The sequence below is a fragment of the Rhipicephalus sanguineus genome, chromosome 4, assembly GCF_013339695.2.
Source record: "Rhipicephalus sanguineus isolate Rsan-2018 chromosome 4, BIME_Rsan_1.4, whole genome shotgun sequence".
NCBI lineage: Eukaryota > Metazoa > Arthropoda > Arachnida > Ixodida > Ixodidae > Rhipicephalus > Rhipicephalus sanguineus.
This window is the reverse complement of record NC_051179.1, coordinates 15,701,577-15,720,182: the sequence shown is the minus strand read 5'-3', so window position 1 is coordinate 15,720,182 and position 18,606 is coordinate 15,701,577. Positions and strand designations below refer to the sequence as shown.

Genomic DNA, 18,606 nt, shown 5'->3' with positions numbered 1-18,606 from the left:
AAAAGATCACGTGCTACGTGACGCCAGGCAGAAAAAAGAGTGTTCCACACTCGCCGCCTTGGCTGCGATTGGCGCTGACTAATACCCCTGTCACACTGGAGGTGTTAATGTCATTAGGTTCGAATGTCATTCGGCGCAACGAATGCCATGCGATCAGTGGCGGTGCTACACAGGAAAAAGTAATGTCATTCGTTCTTGATATCAATGTCGATAATTCAGAAAAAAAAATGGCCGGAAAAGTTGAGGAAGGTAAATGTAGAGTGGCATGAAAGCGAAGTTCTTTATTTTAAAAGGCATGTGGGAAGTCGCATCGCTAGATAAACACGGATAAAAATTTCATATCGCAGGATATCTGGCCACCATAAGCCAAGACGACGCTTAGCCAGTAGCGACAGCCGATAGAATGGCTAACATGGCGGTACCGCTATTCTAGGCACTGTAGTACCGCTGAACGACGACGCTAAGCTGCAGCAAGTAAAATATTCAGTTGCTTTGTATACTTAGCGTTGAAAGGACCGCGCATAAGCCAGAAGAAGAGATTTGACGGAAACTCGGAGCTTTCCGCGTTTGTTTGCTTTCAAAACGCGGTCTCGCACGCGTCCTTGCGGGAAAACAGCTTTCAACGAAACTGCGCACAATTGTCTTCTCATAGTATTATGAGAGCAAACATCTCCACCTCGGTCCGGTGCGCTCGTGGAGTTCATTCCATCGCTGCAGATACACATGCACACAGGCGTCTGTTTGTTTACATTATGGCCGACAGTGCCGGCGGCCAGACGCCACTGAGGTGGAGAGTAAAACCATTTTGCGACAGTCTTCCGTAGACCTGTGCTCGTTAAAATCGCAGACGCCTTTAAAAAAGCAATATTAATAGCGTGTTTGCACGAATGCGTGTCGAATTGAGAATAATAAATGACACATTTTAAGTAGTCTCTGGTGTAGAGACTATACATTCGGTTCGACTTCGACAGCGAATGTGTTTTTCGAACTCATTCGATCGCCTAAGTCATTCGGTTCTTATGACATTAAATATCGCTGTGTAGCAGCCGCATAATCTCATTAGGTGCGAATGTCATTCTGTTCGAATGACATTAAAAAGGTTTAAATGAACATATATACCCCATAAAGTGGACGGGAGGATGACCGCCGCCGTAGCTCAGTGGTAGAGCATCGGACGCGTTATTCGAAGGTCGCTGGTTCGGTCCCTGCCGGCGGCAAGTTATCTTTTCGTCCACTTTACTTTCTTCACATTTATATTCTAAATACTACAGATAACACCCCCTATACTTTTCTTGGCATTATTGTCCCGCCACGGTGGTCTAGTGGTTATGGCGCTCGACTGCTGACCCGAAGGTCGCGGGATCGAATCCCGGCCGCGGCGGCTGCATTTTCGGTTGAGGCCCGTGTACTTAGATTTAGGTGCACGTTAAAGAACCCCAGGTGGTCGAAATTTCCGGAGCCCTCCACTACGGCGTCTCTCATAATCATATGGTGGTTTTGGGACGTTAAACCCCAGATATTATTATTATTGGCATTATTGTCTGTTAGTTCTCATTAATATTGTGTCTAACAAACAAAAACGAGCCCTTAAGAGTCCCCTCCTTTCCTTCATTCGTAAGGGGACCCGTGGTGCAAAACACAATGACAAAAAATATACGACGTGGACAGCGAGAAAATCAAGGTAATTAGGTTTATATGACAGAACATTCAAACAATCATCAAAACAAATAAAGTAAAAGAAACAACAGGACAATAGAAGTGAAACGGAGAAATATTACACAAGTGGAAAAAAAAAAGGAAGTAGGGCAAACTAGAACTGGACGAAAACATGCTTAAGATAATACGTTGACAGTCTTTAAGGCATTTTTAAACGAATAAAAAAAGATAGTGACCTTACAAATAGACTGTTAACAATTCGAAGATGAGATGACTGAGACTGACAACATTCGCATATTCTTTAATTAGTACAACCTCGGGGCCAACAGAAAAAGACCGGAGCATGTAAATAACGGCGTACGTGACACCCATGACACGATTTTCATGTTATGAACTGTCATTTATGATCGTCACACACTCATGTCATGCCATTCCAATTTTGGTATATATATAGTCAATAAAACGGGCGCAAGAGGAGGAAGACGGAGGCGGCTAGAAGGCGCGTAAAAAGAAAATGCAGGTGGCGACGCCACATTGAAGTTTCCGCGCCAATCGCCGTGACGTAATAGATTTGGAAGGCGTCTGCTAGGGCCTACGTAGTTGTTCCTAATCGGCAAAGATGACGTTCATTGTCCTCGGAGGGGGTAAGAGACGTAACGCACCAATTTTCAGGAAATTTCTTTGGGCCAATGTCGCCAAAATACGAAAAAATACTTTGAAACCTGTGACGTCACGTGCGGGGATATCGACGGAAATTTAAAAATGAAACTTTGACCTTCATTTTCTCTTCTATTACTAAACCACCTATGGTGGTGAAATTAATGACAGTAGAGTTTTTTAGGTATATATAACTGATAATGTAAACTGATTCATTGTTTCAGTTTACTGTCCATCGATAGATAGATAGATAGATAGATAGATAGATAGATAGATAGATAGATAGATAGATAGATAGATAGATAGATAGATAGATAGATAGATAGATAGATAGATAGATAGATAGATAGATAGATAGATAGATAGATAGATAGATAGATAGATGTTGTTTTACGCGGGTGTATGCGTATTGCAGGCACGGTGATGAACGTTGGCATCAGCGTGTTCGCACCACGGACGGTGTCGACGTACCTGCCGAGGCGTGATGTGGACGGCTACTTGGAAATCGGTTCGCTGCCTCTGCGCATCATGCCCCAGTTCACGCTGGCCCGCGGCACGGGACAGTTGCGCACCGCGTACCTCGAGTACGCCTCGTGCTGCCACCTGGGGGCCGAGTTCTTGAAGCACGTCTGCAGCCACGTCTTCGACAGCCCTTCGACACGCGGCGAGGCATACGTCATTTCCAGAATACTCAAGTGCTGCAACGGTACGTGGATTACGATGAGGATGATGGTGGATTTTCAGTTGCATGATAATACGCAAATAAAATCGCAACCCAGTACGGAGATAATATCCATGACGTTACTCTGGCGCACCGCGGCATAATGATTTTGACACGAAATTGAAAAAAAAAAAATGAAAAACGGAAGGTTCACTAAGCGTTGACAGCCAGGCTAGTTGGTTCTTCTGAATACTGTGAAACATTGTACTGGTGAACAAAGACATGGACAGGATAGGAAGAAACACTCAACGCCAGTTTCTGGCATGTCGCATAGAGGGGAACCACGACGCAAACAGTGAATGAACACCAGGTAGGGTAAAGCGATGATCGAGAGCGAACGTAAGTTGTCTTGCACGGCAAGTGGTCGCGGCTGAAATGTTGACGAGCGTCGACGAAGTGTTTGGACACATAGAAGGAGGAAATGCACCTTCTTTTTGTCTCTAACGCAGGAGATTATTGTCGTAGAATGAACGGTAGAACATGGATGGAATATTTTACTAGTACAAATTCATTTAGCTTTTCGCTTTCGATTAATGTTAATTCCCTCTCGAGCAGTTCAATGCAACCACATCTGTCCCGTATACGAGGAGCATCACGCCCGCATCACGCCGGGCAGCAACTCGCACGTGTGGGACCTGACCATTTTCTTTCTGAGCGGACTGCTCTACCTAATGCTGGTCATCGGCTGGGACATGCAAACGCAGGGAAAGTTTGACGCGCACACCCTCGACGCCTTCTTCGCACAGGAGCCAGGTGAGCTATTCCTTGCGCCCACTGACGCTCTGCGGCTGTCGAAACTGCGAGCAATCATAACGAACGGTAGTACGGTATAGTACGGTCATGGACACATAAAATGCGAATTGCAAAGTACAGCACCTTTTGTAAGTAAAACGTGCAATAGATCGAACCCGCCGTGTTGAAACCTACACGCAGCGGACCTCCTTCACACGTTCATAATTCACCAAAAGCTCAGACGCGCACGGCAGAGCGTATCCTCATGAATTAACATGAATACATTTCCAATTTGTAAAACCAAATGATCAAACTGGAAAAGCAACCTGCCAGTTTCCCAGTAGGTGTTTTTTATTGCTCAACAGTCTGCCAACTGGTGCAACCATTGGTGACTTAATTACCGCTTGTAGAATCAACTGGAGTAAGCCAGTAGGTTAGCACTCCAATTGGACGTTTCATAACATCAATTTCAAACTTGCTGGATAACGGTTTTCATGAACTGGCCCCGATGAGACCAATTGAACTTTCCAATTGGTGTCAGTGGAGTTTGTTTGTTTGTTTGTTTGTTTGTTTGTTTGTTTGTTTGTTCACTGGGCTCCTCCATCCACTTTCTGTAGTGGGTTTTGATGTGCACGACGTGTACGGTCATTTATGACCGAACTCGTCTGTGAGGTTTTTCTTGTGACGGCTATAACGGTAAGTGAAGTGCAGAATAGACCGGAAAGAAGTACAGACAGTACATACAGAATGCAGATTCGAAAAAAAAGAGAAAGAGCTGCAGAAGGAGATTCGTCCAACAGTACGGTCGTGTTATGATAACATATGCCTTGAAGAGCGCCCTAAAGGCACCCTGCAACACTTTTATTGCGATAGCAATTATATGGACACTCTCGACGGGTTTTTGCCGTCGGTGTCGCCGTCATGTTCCGTATAAAGCCCAGATTGACAACATCCCCCCGTGCATCGTATGTTTTACTCGCGGGTAAAAGCGCGCGAGGGGGGGCGTCGAACGTGGCTGAAGCAGAGATGAAGCGAGCCGACCCTTCTCCGTTGCACGGAGGGCGCACGCGATAACATTACCCCGCGTGCGAGGCCTGCCGCCGAATGCTACTCAGGCAGAGAGGAAACGCCCCGCCCGTCTTGAAAGAGCATGAAGGATCGCAGGGAGGTGGGAGAGGGGTTGTGTCGCTCGACTGTGAACTTTGATTTGAAGAGCGCGGTCGGAATCGCTGGCGCGCGCGCTATCTCGGCAGGCATCAGTAGACGGCTCGTATACCCTTCAATTAGGCTATACTTGCTCCTCTCCCACTACCGACACACCCCACCTTCCTGCCCTCTGTGCAATGCACCGAGGGCAAACCTAACCCACATTCTCCTGGCCTGTCCGTCTTCTCCTCCTCCCGGCGGGTCGGTGCCACTCAAAACCTGGGAGGACTGGGAGACCTCGCTACGCTCCACGGACCCGGCAAGGCAGAAGATCGCCGCCCGCCGGGCTGCCAGCGTCATGGACTTATTAGACATGAACGTTTGAGTGTGGTGGGGTCGCGCGGGGACCCAGGGGGCCTGGGAGGTCTTGAATTCCCTTGCAATAAAGTTTTTTTCGACTCGACTCGACTCGACTGTGTTCTTGATGCGAAGAGACTGTGCGAAAAGTGTCTCTCTCCCTGCAGCGGCCGTGTTCTCTTACACCAGCGTTTTGGAGAGCTACGCGAGATCGGATCCAAAGGAGTTTGCTGCGAGCCTTATTTCGTATAATATTACAATTTGTTGCTATCGCATTCATTGCTTCGCCCTTGCGGTGAAACTGATTTTTTTTAACAGGTTAAGGAAATGCTACCGATCGGTAGTTGAGGCTCCTGTGAGCATGTCAGCCAAACATTATAGCTTCCGTGTTTTCGGTGTTTATTTTTCTTGAAAATCGGCGGGTGTTTATCGGAGTTTATATTCCTGGCGGAAATTCGGCGTTTATCGGAGTTTATTTCTCGTAAATCCCCTATTCTCCGAAATTCGGAGTTTTGCATTATTTTTAAAACCCCAAATTTTAGATCAATTCATATCTGAAAACTTAAACATCAAAACACACGAAGCACATTTTTTTCTAGAAGGTTTGAATGCACAAGAACATACACACACAAGTGAAATACTTGAACACAAAACACCTGTATTTGTGCGTATAACAGCCTTATGCTTAAAGCTTATTGTAAAACACGCAAGAATACTTTGCGAGGTTGCTGTCAGTGATCGAAGCGTGCTCCTTTCGACTGACGACTCTCAGCTTTGAAAATGCCCTTTCAGCGTTAGCGCTAGAGACAGGAAGTGCCAGAGGACGCAGCGCGCAGCGAGAAAGCACTGGCCACTGGATATTGTGAAGGCTCCAAAACGACAGGGGTTCAACAATGTTACTTATTTCATAGCACTGATAATTCGCAAAGTCACTCAGGAGCTGGCTCATGTCGTCAGTTTCAAGAAGCACTAATTGAAAATAGGCGCACAGGTTCCGAACGCGCAGAGCAGATCGTGTTTCACGTTTGGATTCACAATATGAACACAGTACCAAAACGATTCTTTGGTTTACTGGAGTTGATCGCACAGGTTCCTATCAGATGTCTGCCTCCACTTTTCGGCGACAGCAGCGTAGTATCTGTGAAAGTCTGCGACAGTCGATAAGCGGTCACTCTCGTTAAGGAGGTCCAACAGACTTGTGACATCTGATGCGAAGACCTCGGTTGGATCACGCCATTGACTGATGAGTGTGTGCAAACGAACCCTCAGTATGGGATAAACTTGGTGTAGCAGGGTACTCTTTTCCTCAAGTTCCTTGATGATTGAGAGCACGGCAAACGAATTGGTCTTCAGAAATCTCATCTTCACGAGCAAGTCGTGCACAGCTTCAGGTGATGAAATAAGACTCGTGAGCTTCTCACACTTCGTTTCCTTGGCTTCGTCGCTTTTCAAGACAAAATGGCGCGCCAGTAGTCCGAAATATCTTCTAGAGCTTCACAAAAAGAGAATCTCCTCGACGGACGTACGGTTTTCGGCGACTTGATGGTTTTCAGCGACTTGGCCCATGGCCAAGCACACAAGACTAAACTTACGACGCAGCTCCCGCGACCCCTTCAACAGGGCAGGAAAGTGCACAACAAAATCGTTAACATACGTTAAACGAGGTCGTCCTGATTCCGTCCCCCAGAGCGTTGTTGAGTAAGTGGCACGTATCTTTGAAGTGAAGCGCCTTGAATTCGGGGTTGTAGAGTTGCAAGTCCCTGTGAAGCTTTTGCATGTAGGAAGCTGAGTCGGACCACAATACAGCTACGTCACCTAATACAGCTACGCGCGGTAAACATTGAATCGGTCAAACGAGAAGATTGATAAATGAACGCATAAACTTGCCCTTTCGATAAAGCACGGAACCAGGTCATATTGGCCCTTGAAATTGGAGTTTATCGGATAAATCCGAATTGTCAAAAATTTTACCGGCGAATGTTTATCGGAATTTTTTCGGATAAAACCGAAAAGACGGAAAGACGGGGCCCTAATTATAGCGCAGCACGCGGCAGGGATTTTACAATTAAAGTTCAAAGTCAACTAGAAATCGCTTGCTTTTCGCTCGACAGGTGATGCCATATACCCAAATCAACGGCGTCACACACCCAGAAGACACGGGCATTGGCCGACTTAAACGTCGTGAGCTGCATAATTACCGCGGCCGCCGCGGCGTGGGCGAGTGAGCCGTGCGCAACGTTTATACGTTGCCAACGCGCGCGTTCTAAAAAAAAAAAAAAAAAGAAAAGACAGTGCTGTAGCTTTCAGCGCGTTCGCTCGCATGAAAGAAGAGCGAAAGCGCTTAGACCGTGCGACGAATCCCTGAAACTCCGCTCGTACTTGACGTGTTCTAAACATGTTTGCGGCAGTCGATTCGTAAGGCAATAAAATCCGATAGTGAGGTAATTGCACGATTACTTGGAAAAGTGTTGCGGGTCCCCTTTATGTTGGCGGTTTTAACGCAGAAAAATCGGACAAGGCCGGCGGTAAGGAATCGACCAGCGAGGAGAAAAGCGTGCAGGAGGAGAAGCAGTTCGTGGCTGGTCTCATGCGCTACCTCCTGAAAGTGGACAAAAACAGAGCGGCGAAAGCTAGCCACTCCTCCGAAGGGGGGGATGCCGCCGCCCACACCCGCTCCGGCGAGGCAGCCGAACATCCTCAAGGGGAGCCGAACCGTGCACCCGCCGGTCTCGTGGTGCTCGAGGCGACCAAGACGGGCACGCTGGGCCCTCTCAGCTTCCACGTGCCACCGGCCGAGGTGTTCGGCATCCTCGGTTTGGGTCAGGCCGGCCGGTCGCTCCTGCTGCGCATCATCGCAGGCATCGTGCGTCCCGATGCCGGTAACGTCTTCATCAACGGCATCGACGCTCGCCGCAGGCCACTGAACGTGAGTCCCCGCGTCTACCTCACTCCCACTAATGTCCTTTCCGAGCGAATAGCGCATATGAATTGGCGCAGTGGCTTCGCTATTACTAAGGCGAAAGCGTTATAGATGCCTCATCAAACGCGAAAATTGACCGTCGGCGGCGTCGGTGTCGACATGAGTGAGGCAAAAAAAACATCAGGTGAGGACGTCTCCATATGACGTCATCACATCACGTATCGCTAAAATATGTGACGTCACATCACGTGACGTCAGCCCGTGACATCGTCGCTTGGTCAAAGGTGGTTCGATCACGGAGGCAGTTCAATAGCAGGTGAAGTGCAGAAATCTTACAATGCCTCAGATCACTGATGCAGTGGAAAACCACATTAGGTGCAGAAAGCTTTTGGAAGGGGGCAAGGGAGGACAAATACATCTAGGGAGCCTAAATACATCGAACGAGATGAAATTACACATCATCTCCCCCTACAGGCAACCATGGTGGAATGCGAAAGCATCGCGGAGGGTGCGCATCGAGTTTCCGCTTCTCTTATGTGACTTATGAGACGGTGGTTGTCATTACCGCTTGCCGACGCTGATGTTTACGTTCGGCTTCCCGAGAATTCCTCTGCTCTGCAGCGGTGGCGCTGCCGCTGCAACTAGCGCCGACGTTGTTCATGGCGTTTCGCTCACCGTTGCACAGAGAGAGAATGACGGAAGCACAGCGAACGCGCGATTTCGCAGCTTCGAGATTCGCTTGCCGGCGTTGCGGTTTACGTTCAGCTTCGCAAGCGTCCATAGCGCCGTTGCGAAGGAGAGTGCAACGCTTGCTGGCGTTGCCGTTTACGTTCAGCTTCGCAAGCGTTCATAGTGCCGTTGCGAAGGAGAGTGCAACGGGAGCGAGCGCGCGCCGCATTATATACGAGTGCACAGCTGTGGCGGAGAGAGAGAGAAACGGGAGAGGAGAAACGGAGCGGAGGCAGCGCTCACGCCACCTCCTCCACCCCACCTCCTCGCGCTCACACGAGGAAAGGGGGGAGAGTTGGCGCATGCGCAGTATGGGCGTATGGGTGTGGACGTCACAGAACGGACACTGCCCCGAGCATAAGATGCTTTCTTATCTAAAAGTAGTGGTTGGTTTTCGCCTCCGAATTCAGACCCTGTGAGTTTTTTCGTTGTGCTGCATAGAACGAAGCCTTCGGTTCAGGCATCGAATGAAGAGAGATCACGCAACACCAGGTTTAACAACATGTTTACACCTTCCGCCTAAGGAGCGCCCTTGTTCACGGCCGGTCTGGATGGAGGCGCGCACTCGCTCCGCGCCTCCAGACCGGCCGTGGCTTGTTAAACCCATGAAAAAGCTGCCCCAGCATGACGTTCTTGACATCGTGTGTCGCTGACGAAGGTAGCGATAGTGTTCATTTTGACGGTGATGTCCGAGTGCCCGCATTCATAGAGTTTCCTAAACTCCATGCCCGCATTGGCTTTACTGGCTGTGTTCCAATTCTGGACAGCATCGTAGACAGTCTACGCTGACAGCTTAGAAGACAGCATCGAGGTCATGTTGTCCGACAAATGGAACGCGTCTAGAAGACGTCTACGCGACGCGATGCCACCTAGCGTCGAGAAAAGAAAGCTAAGAAAAACAAACGTAAATGCTCTTTCTTTAGCCTCTTTCGTGTTCAAACCTATGAAAAAATTAACGTAGCTTACATTGAGCGCCTGGAAAAGCGCCTACTGGTGTACAGACGACCATACCGGCGAGATCCGAGCTACGCGAGCATTGCGCTGAGCCGCCATCTTGTTTGGACAGCAAAGTAGCCTGCATCGTTTTTGTCTTTCTCGAAGCTGTCTATTTTGCCGGCTACGTGAGAATTGGAATGGGACTTAAGATGGCCGCTGTCCACTTAGCTGTCTATTTAGCCGTCTACGGTGAGTATTGGAACACACCCACTGTTGTCGTTCGTCGTAACCAACGTTTATAGAACTTGCTTCAGTTGCCAAACTCCCCGCCTCCGCCGTACTCTGAAAGCGGCGCGCAACCGACTTCCGGTGCAGGTGGCGCTACTGCAGCAACAGGCTCTGCGTAGCAGACGGCGAAGCGCGAGTGAAGGCTGTGGACAGCTGCGATTGTGCTCGCGAATATTGAATGGCTTATCAACAGAGTTACGAAAACGACTTTTCCGTTTAGGTAATCGTGTTAAAAGCACAATTGTCTGCAGCAATATTTGAGACCGGGTCTGCACGTGTTCTGTGTTACGCGAATGACAGCAGGCACCGTGAGCACGGCCGTCGCTGCTACTCTCGTCATGTTCATTGCTACAGGCATTAGTGTTACTGGCTAAGTGCAATATTGAAATACCAGTAGAGCTGATTTCACAAACCTTTTTTGCCTGACTATATACCAGAAGAGTCTGTAAATGTTTTCGCAGGTATTTGGAAACAAATAGGTCATTGCATAATTTCGTTGGAGGCTCGCGAGGGAATCCCTTCCTGCTGTCCCTCCTCTGACAGCCTTCGCCTTGCCCAATTACAGGTTTTATTGCAATTCGGATTACTGCTTATGTGAAGTGCCCAAGGAACGGCAAGAATGCCACGAAAGGCCGCTGTACATTGTCGTTATTCATATCAGTATAAAGCAATGCAGTAGCCACCGTAATTGTAGGGCACGTTTGTGGAATTTCAGTCTCGCAAGCTCGTGATACAGAAAGTTATTGATGTGTCACTCCATGAAATTTGATCGCGATAAAGTGTGACCAGGATCAAATCTTTCGGTCATGACCGACTCACTCGTGCAAATTGGGGAAAGGAGCCAGTCGCGCTCGATATGAACTACGTTCCGACCGGCCGCGATCATCTGAGATCGAGAATGGCCTTAACATGTACGATTCTGTCCTCACCTCACACGACATAATGTCGGCATTGAGGACGCGTAACATCTTTTGCTGCGTATTACAAAATCCTCAATCTCTGTTCGTCAATACAACGCAGTGACGCATCTGATCCGGCGCGCCGATACGGTAGCAGCCATAGCAGCGGCCGGACCGGCGCACCTCGCTGAAGCCTGACGCGACTACAGCGCCACTCGCCACCTCCGCTCGCGGCGGAGCCGCGCAACAGAGCCGAGTTTTCAAACTGAAGTAGTTCTAGAAACGTTGGTCGTAACTACGCCACTAAGCCAGCAGGGAGCGACACTTTCAAGAAAGTGCACAGCGTTGCCGGGTGGTAGAGCCTTCGTTCAATCAACGAGTCACAAGTTGGTGATTTAACCATCATCTTTATTGACACATATTTAAAGTTAAACCTTATCGCTCCATATAGTTTCCAGGTGTTTGCATTTCTTTGTTTTTCATATCACGCGCGCATTCGCGAACGTGGACGCCTCTTGCCGGTATAATCGGTCATATTCTTTTCTACCTATTGGCCTGGTGTGCGACCGATGGCGGCGCTGCGAACGGCGCCTGTATGACGTCAGAGCGGGGATTCGCGCGCTTTCGTCTGCTACGTAGGCTCAGCGCCGTGTTGAAACCACCGTTGTGGTAAACCTCAACAAAAAAGCAGTTCAATCGGTTATCTTGCGTATGGTGGCTACTGACGCTGTTCGAACAACCGTGGGACTGCTTTTAACGTTCATTTAGAACTACAGCTCTTTGTTTCTTAGAACTGCGGCCGCTTGTCTCCGCGGCGAGTGCTGCGCAATGATGCAGTACTGCTCTGTGCCTCAGTATAATTCGTCCGCTCGTGAAAAAGGCGTTAGCTTTTACAACTACCTGAGGTCCCGAAGCTGAGGAAAAAGTGGATCGTCAAGCTCAGAAGGGGAATGCGCCCCACGCTTTCATCGACCGTGTGCAGCAAGCACTTCGCGGACAGTGACTTCCCGTACGCGCCACTCTTAGGTAAGCTTGTGACTGTAAGCGCATCGCCAATACTTAAGCCGTTTATTGCACGCAGGCTATAAGCATAGGCGACTTACACCAGGTGCGGTGCCGTCCCACAACCTGCCGCGAAGGCCCCTAGACAAGGAGCCGACGACGCGGCCTCCGAATTGCCTCGCACGTAAGCGCGCCTCGTGAGCTCAGCTGAGCGGCGCAGGATATCTGAGACTGCGGCTGCATTTGAATTGTGTACATACGTATTTTACTTAGGAAGGCAAGCGCGCGCCTAGCGGACTGCTTATCATGAAGTCATAAGCGAAACCTGTTGCTGCTGTTTAGTGCACATTCTCTAAAAGTTTTCACCTGAGGCAGTACAGACACCTTTTTAAAAGCGGAGCTCTTTAAGCTTTTCGTTAGGCTGCGTGGCGCGAAAATGGACCCAGCTTGTCTTTTCCACGTTAATCTCTGTGGACCTGTGCGTGGTATAATCATCGATTAATTATTTGTTATATTCTAATACCCATGCGACGGCCCTGTGCGGTATCAATATCAACTACCACGTAATAGCTTTCTCACTGAACCAACATTACAGGACAAACTGCGATCATGGGCATCGGCAGGGGGTGTGCAACAAGGCGGCACTTGCGCACTGGCTTGCAGGACAAGAGCTGCGACGGTGATGCGATCTCCGTTGACGACCTCGACCGCGCATTCAACAACGTGGCCTGCGTCGTACACCGCCTCGCCCTCGATGAGGCACCGCGACATTTCACAAGCTTTATCTGCATACTTGTAGATGCTGGAGAACGGCACGCTTACTTAAATATCGAAAGAAACACCCAAAATAATTAGTATCGTACGGCGGAAACAAGATAACGAGCGGGAACACTCACACATAGTTTCACTTTCTTAGCAGCAATGCGGTCGGTGGCATCGGTGTACTCGTCGGCCATCAGGGGGATTTCTCGGCCCTGTCGATTGGGCCGCAACTAAAACAAGTTCAAGATTACACTCGAAAACATTCGTTGTAGACGTTAGTTGACTGTCGCGAGGTTGTTCGTTCGACAAAGTTCCCGCCTGAAGCAGACGATCCGCATACAGGAGCAGCGGCTGCTGCAGCGCGGTTGAAAGCGGAGCCCCCCTCTGACGTCACACGCGAGAGGGCGCCACTCCAAGATCTCGAGGCCAATAGCCCTAAGACAGGATCTTTAGCTATAGGACCTAGCATCGGCCCTTACACTTTCCTAAAATCACAGGGTCCGTCCAAGTCATTAATTTGCTGCCCGAATCCTGCACTGATTCTCTTGCTCAAACGCATAGACATTTTTTTTTTTGTTACGTGCGTCTCAGGTAATCTTTAACGAACAGTGCTCGCAAAGAGAGTGGTTGGTAGGGGGTGAGTGGGCGATCGCTTTATTTGAATGCTAGTACACCAACTATATAAAAATAATACGAAGAAGAATTCACAGGGTCCCTTACGCGGTCGCCTAAAGCGACTTCAATGCGAAAGCCATCTTATTTTCCTTCTCAGTCGATGTATTGATCTTATCTCGTCCTCTCCGAAAGCTTTCTGCTCCTCACCTGGTTTTGCACTGCCTCCGTGATCGGCCCACCTTTGACCAAGCGACGATGTAATCTGATTGCTTCATCGTATCACGTCATAGAGATGTCATGATGACGTCACAAAACTTGGTGTTTTTGACGTCGTCATTACGCCATCACGCGATGACGACGTTTTGCATAACTTTTTTTTTTTGTCTCTACAGCAGCTATAACCTCGGTTGACGGCGCGTGCAGTACCAGCAGCAGGTGGGATACTGCCCCCAACAGGACCCTCTGCTGGACAAGTACACGGGCGAAGAGCTGGTGCTTCTCATGGCGCGGCTGCGCGGCGTGCAGAAGCAAGACCTGCAGGCCGAAGTGCGCTACCTGGACTCTCGCTTCGGACTGCGCAAGGCGCTCTCACTCATGATCTACAACTGCTCGTAAGCCACTCGAAGCGTCACCGCGTTGAGATATGAACGCGAGCTATCGATGATCACGCTCTATTTTGTTAGCATGCCGCCTCCTTAAAGGGACACTAAAGAGAAACAATGAATTGGTTTAGATTGATAAAGTGTGCTCGTAGAACTCTTGTGCAGTTTATTTCACCACCATAGGTTTATTATTAGCGGAGAAAACCAAGTTCAAAGTTTCACTTTTAAATTTCGCGCCGAACTTTGTAATTCGTGACGTAAAAGATTTGAAAGAGTATTTAACGTATTTTGGCGCTACTGGCACGACGAAATTTCCACAAACTCGTTATGTCGAGTCCTTGGCCCCCTCAGAGGACAATGTACTTCGATTTAACCGATTAGGAACTACGTAGGCCCAAGCGGGCGCGGTCAAAAATATGTGACGTCACGGCAAATGGTGCGGAAATTCCAAGGTGGCGTCGCCACCTGTATTTTCTTTTTGCTCGTTTTCTCGCTTATTAAGCGTCTTCTCGCAGCAAGCGTGGTGTTTTTGGTATCGTGGAAGACTGCTTTACTAATGCGAGAAAAATCGTTTTGTTCATTAGTGTCCCTTTAAACAGTGAGGGGAGAGTTAACACCAGCCTCTTTTGTCGTTGAATGAAGGAGCGCGCATCTCAAAACCGATGCCAGCCACAGAAATTGGCCGCTCGGATGAACCAGGTCCAATTCACGAATAAAAAATGTCTTTGAAGTGAACATTAAAATTTTAATAAACGTAATCTTGTTAGTAAGTTAATTATGCCCTTTATGTTCTTTTGAAACTAATCCAGTAATATAAGTCCAAGTAGTTTTTCGTGTAAGCGCTTCAGTGGTTGTAGTTGGAGCGATTTCCAGTGGAGAAATTTCCACATGGAGTGATTTTTCGGCTAAGGAGCGGTGGCCTGCCACCCTATATACGCCATGGCGCCGGCCTCAAGGCGATCGCCGTCCGGTGCCGTAATCAAGCAATGCAAGTCGAAAAAATTGGCCGCGTATCTGCGTGCTTCGCTGCAAATGTCGTCGAAAGACGATAGTCTTCTGCCGGCCGTACTACACGAGTCCTGGTCTCATCCGCGGCCGCTCGGTTGTTTTTTCGTGCATAGCGTCGCATTTTCAGCGCAGCCTAAGAAACACTATAGGGTCTTTAGCATTACGTATCTATGTATTTTGTAGTAAAGGAACACACCACCTAATACTTACGTATTGATGTTGCGCCTTAGATGTGCGTAATATTTGCTTTTTGTCGAAAATGTTCACAAGTATGAACGCAGCTGCCAGTTTAAGATGGCTGGGGTGGCTGTTAACCGTGTGACGGACAGACAGACAGACAGACAGACAGACAGACAGACAGACAGACAGACAGACAGACAGACAGACAGACAGACAGACAGACAGACAGACAGACAGACAGACAGACCAAAATTTCTGCGTTCAAGTATCCCAAGGAAGACTATCGTCTTTAAAAATATGTAATAGGCGACGTGTCGGTTTTGCAGAAGCACGCACCGGCGCAAGCTGACCGTGGCCATGGCGCTGGCGGGTCGGCCGCCCGTGCTCGTGCTGGACGAATGCACGGCGGGTGTGGACCCGGCCGCCAGGAGCCGCCTGTTCCAATCGCTGGGGAAAGTGCACGACGAGTGCAACCTCACCGTGCTTTTCACCTCGCGCCGGTGAGCTGCTGCCGTGTGTGACCAACGACGCTTCCATATGCATAATGAGCGTTTCCGCGCAATAGTATCAATCATTAAAGAAATCGATCAATTAATATTTATTTCGGTATCAGACAAAAGCATGGGCGCAAGTAAAAAGTCAACGACAAATCACGCACTATGGAAATCGATGACCCACCCAGATGGAGCGATTACTCGGCGAAAAAAAAATTCGAGCACGCTTGCGCTTCAGCGCCTTCAAGAGTAAAACGCGATAGCGTAATCTGGTCTCGTTCGCATCGCCTTCTCAATTGCTAGCCGGGCTTCGCTTCTCGATGGACACCTCAGCCGTGCCCCAAGGAAAGGAACGTCTGTGCGCGTATAACATTGACCATTTCAAACTATATAGAATGCCTATACTGCAAGGACTCCTGCGAAGTGCCCACTATACGCCATAATTCTTCCTTTTGCGAATTGAATTACCTACATACACGTCCTTAAGTCAACACGCGCAGCTGCAAACTTTGTTGACGATGTTGCTACTGATGAAGATAACTTTATGCGTGAGCGCTTTGTAACGGGTGGGCCTTTAAAACACCAACTCCTTGCACAACTAACATACTTTGGTGCCTGGCGCGATTCTATGCTTCTGCCACGCAATATTACATGCGTTAAGGAGACTTATATACACGAAATTCGTATAGGGCTTTTTTTTAGGAAACAGTTTTTAAAACAGTGGCACGACTGTGGTAAGACACCTGCTTGCGACGCGGAAGACCTGGGCTCGATTCCCACACGTACCGAATAATTTAATTAATTAAATTTATTTATTTTTATTTCTTTATTAGCACCTATCTCGAATTTTCGCTCACTACTAACGACGCCGACGCTGAAATCGGTATTCCTTTGAAACGAGCTCTTTAAGGCTATCGCGTTAAAAAGCGGCTGCCCGCCGTCCGGCGGTGACCGCCTAGAGGCCGGCGGCCAGAGAATCGTTCCGATCAAGCCGCGGGCTCTTGATTTCTGTCGGCGTCCAGCCGCCCGTTGCGGAAGCTGCCAACGCAGACGAGGAGCGCGGACCAATCATGGCTCGACTGCATCCGACTTGCGGTCACGGAAACACTGAAATCGTGGTGGCGGCGGCCGCCTGTGCCTTGCATTCCATGCTTGTTATGTGCGCAGCCCGATGACGCACGCCGCCGTGCCTCCGCGCCGGCGCTCGCCGCCGAAAGTTCAAGCCACCACTGCACTTTTCGACGGCTTAACTAAATCCCTTTCGCCGCTCGTGGCCGCGCGATCCCGTCCCGCACCAGCGTCATTTGCGGGCATCGCGCTCGGCGTCTCCGCTGACGGAGGCGACAAAGCAAAGTGCCCAGTTCTGGACACGCCATCTCTCATCGACGTTCGCTCAGGGAAAATATCGTATTAGCCAGAAGGACGTATACAAAGTCGTGTAAGCGGGATTCCACTCTACGTCTCCTTTAGCTATATCTTGTTTCCCTGTCTGTCCATCGTAGTGTCGTAATTTACCGAACACAAAACGTTGTTTAGGCATCTGTCGCCAGTCTAAATGAACTAACGTCTACGACTATATAAAATAGAAAACGTCCACTTCGCGGTTTCTGCAGTGCTTCCAAATGGTAGTCCCGTTCCTGCGCTGTCTGAAAGGATATCGGCACGTCTCGCACGTGACAGCTACAAGACGCGCTGTAATGACATCTTGCCGACGTCCTGCCAGGAAGTCTACACGTTGCCTTTGCCGTACCGCCTCTTGACGTCTGAAAGACGCCTTGGGAAGACGTCAAGTCGGGATTTCTGCTAGACGTGACGCTGTGACGGCGTTTAATCGTCTTGTCGATATGATCCAGGAAACGTGTTCGCTGATCCTTATTCTGATGTACAGTCTCAACGGAAAAAGATTAGCACTGACCGGCGGCCGGAGCCGAAAAGTCGCGACACGCGGAGCTGTTGCTCAGCACAAGCACGCCTATAGCGAGATTGCCAAGCACATTCCATTTTTCAAAGCAAGGGTGGCCCGCGGTCCGGCGGAAAGCAGCCCAATCTTGCTGTTGGCCCATCCGAGAGCCCATATCTTAAAGAAGCGCTTGTTTATTGCTTATCGGCAGATGTGGCTATGCACATGATATATTTTTCTTTTTTTCGCGGGAGTTGCGAGCAACCGTATCTTTATCGCTGTTGCCACGAAAAAGCTGTTTGTTGGAGTGCTTTCCGCCGGCCACCCCTGCTTTGAAAAATGGAATGTGCTTGGCAATCTCGATATAGGCGTGCTCGGGAAAAACAGCGCCGCGCGTCGCAATCTTGCCGCTCCGACCACCGGTCGTTTGTGCCAATGTTTTTCCGTTGAGTGTGTACATGAACATTTTTGAGCTTTTATCGACTTTACATCGTTATGTGTCCGAAGCTTGAAATTATCATACTACGTGCGCTAAAGAACATGTGCTTGTACTTCCCTTGTTTATTTACGTCATTTTCCCGTCCTCAATCTAAGCTTTTGCAGAACCTAAGTTCCCAGCCTGTGACATTATTACGACCAGCGACAGCAATCGTATGGATAAACAGCGCTATTTTGTGACTTGACCTCCAAGTGGGCTCACAGGGGCCTCCTCTATACAGCATCTATTCTAATATACAGACTTGGTATGCCTGATGCAGCATGTCCGAGAGTGACATATTCTGCGACCGGCTGGCCATCCTATCGTACGGCAGCTTCATGGTTGTCGGCCGCACGGTCGACATCAAGCAGACGTGCGGCCAGCGCTGCAACGTGGTCATCAAGATGAGCAGCGACCAGCACGGGAAGAAGGTCTCCAAAATGATCTCGCGCGCCGTCGGCGACATGTTTCCCAACTCCGTGATCGCCGAAGTCCGAAAGGTGCTCACCCATCTTTCTCCCTGG

The 18,606-nt window shown here is 49.1% G+C and overlaps 1 protein-coding gene across 1 annotated transcript in view; it reads left to right on the top strand.

Annotated features, from left to right (window-relative positions):
* Positions 1-18,606, top strand: part of LOC119389223 (retinal-specific phospholipid-transporting ATPase ABCA4) — a 53,732-nt gene that overhangs the window by 29,015 nt on the left and 6,111 nt on the right. Inside the window, exons 17-22 of the mRNA XM_049415056.1 lie at positions 2,729-3,019; positions 3,590-3,787; positions 7,774-8,195; positions 13,844-14,031; positions 15,537-15,710; positions 18,363-18,582. Of these exons, the coding sequence (XP_049271013.1) occupies positions 2,729-3,019; positions 3,590-3,787; positions 7,774-8,195; positions 13,844-14,031; positions 15,537-15,710; positions 18,363-18,582 (1,493 nt within the window). The remainder of the gene's footprint in view (positions 1-2,728; positions 3,020-3,589; positions 3,788-7,773; positions 8,196-13,843; positions 14,032-15,536; positions 15,711-18,362; positions 18,583-18,606) is intronic.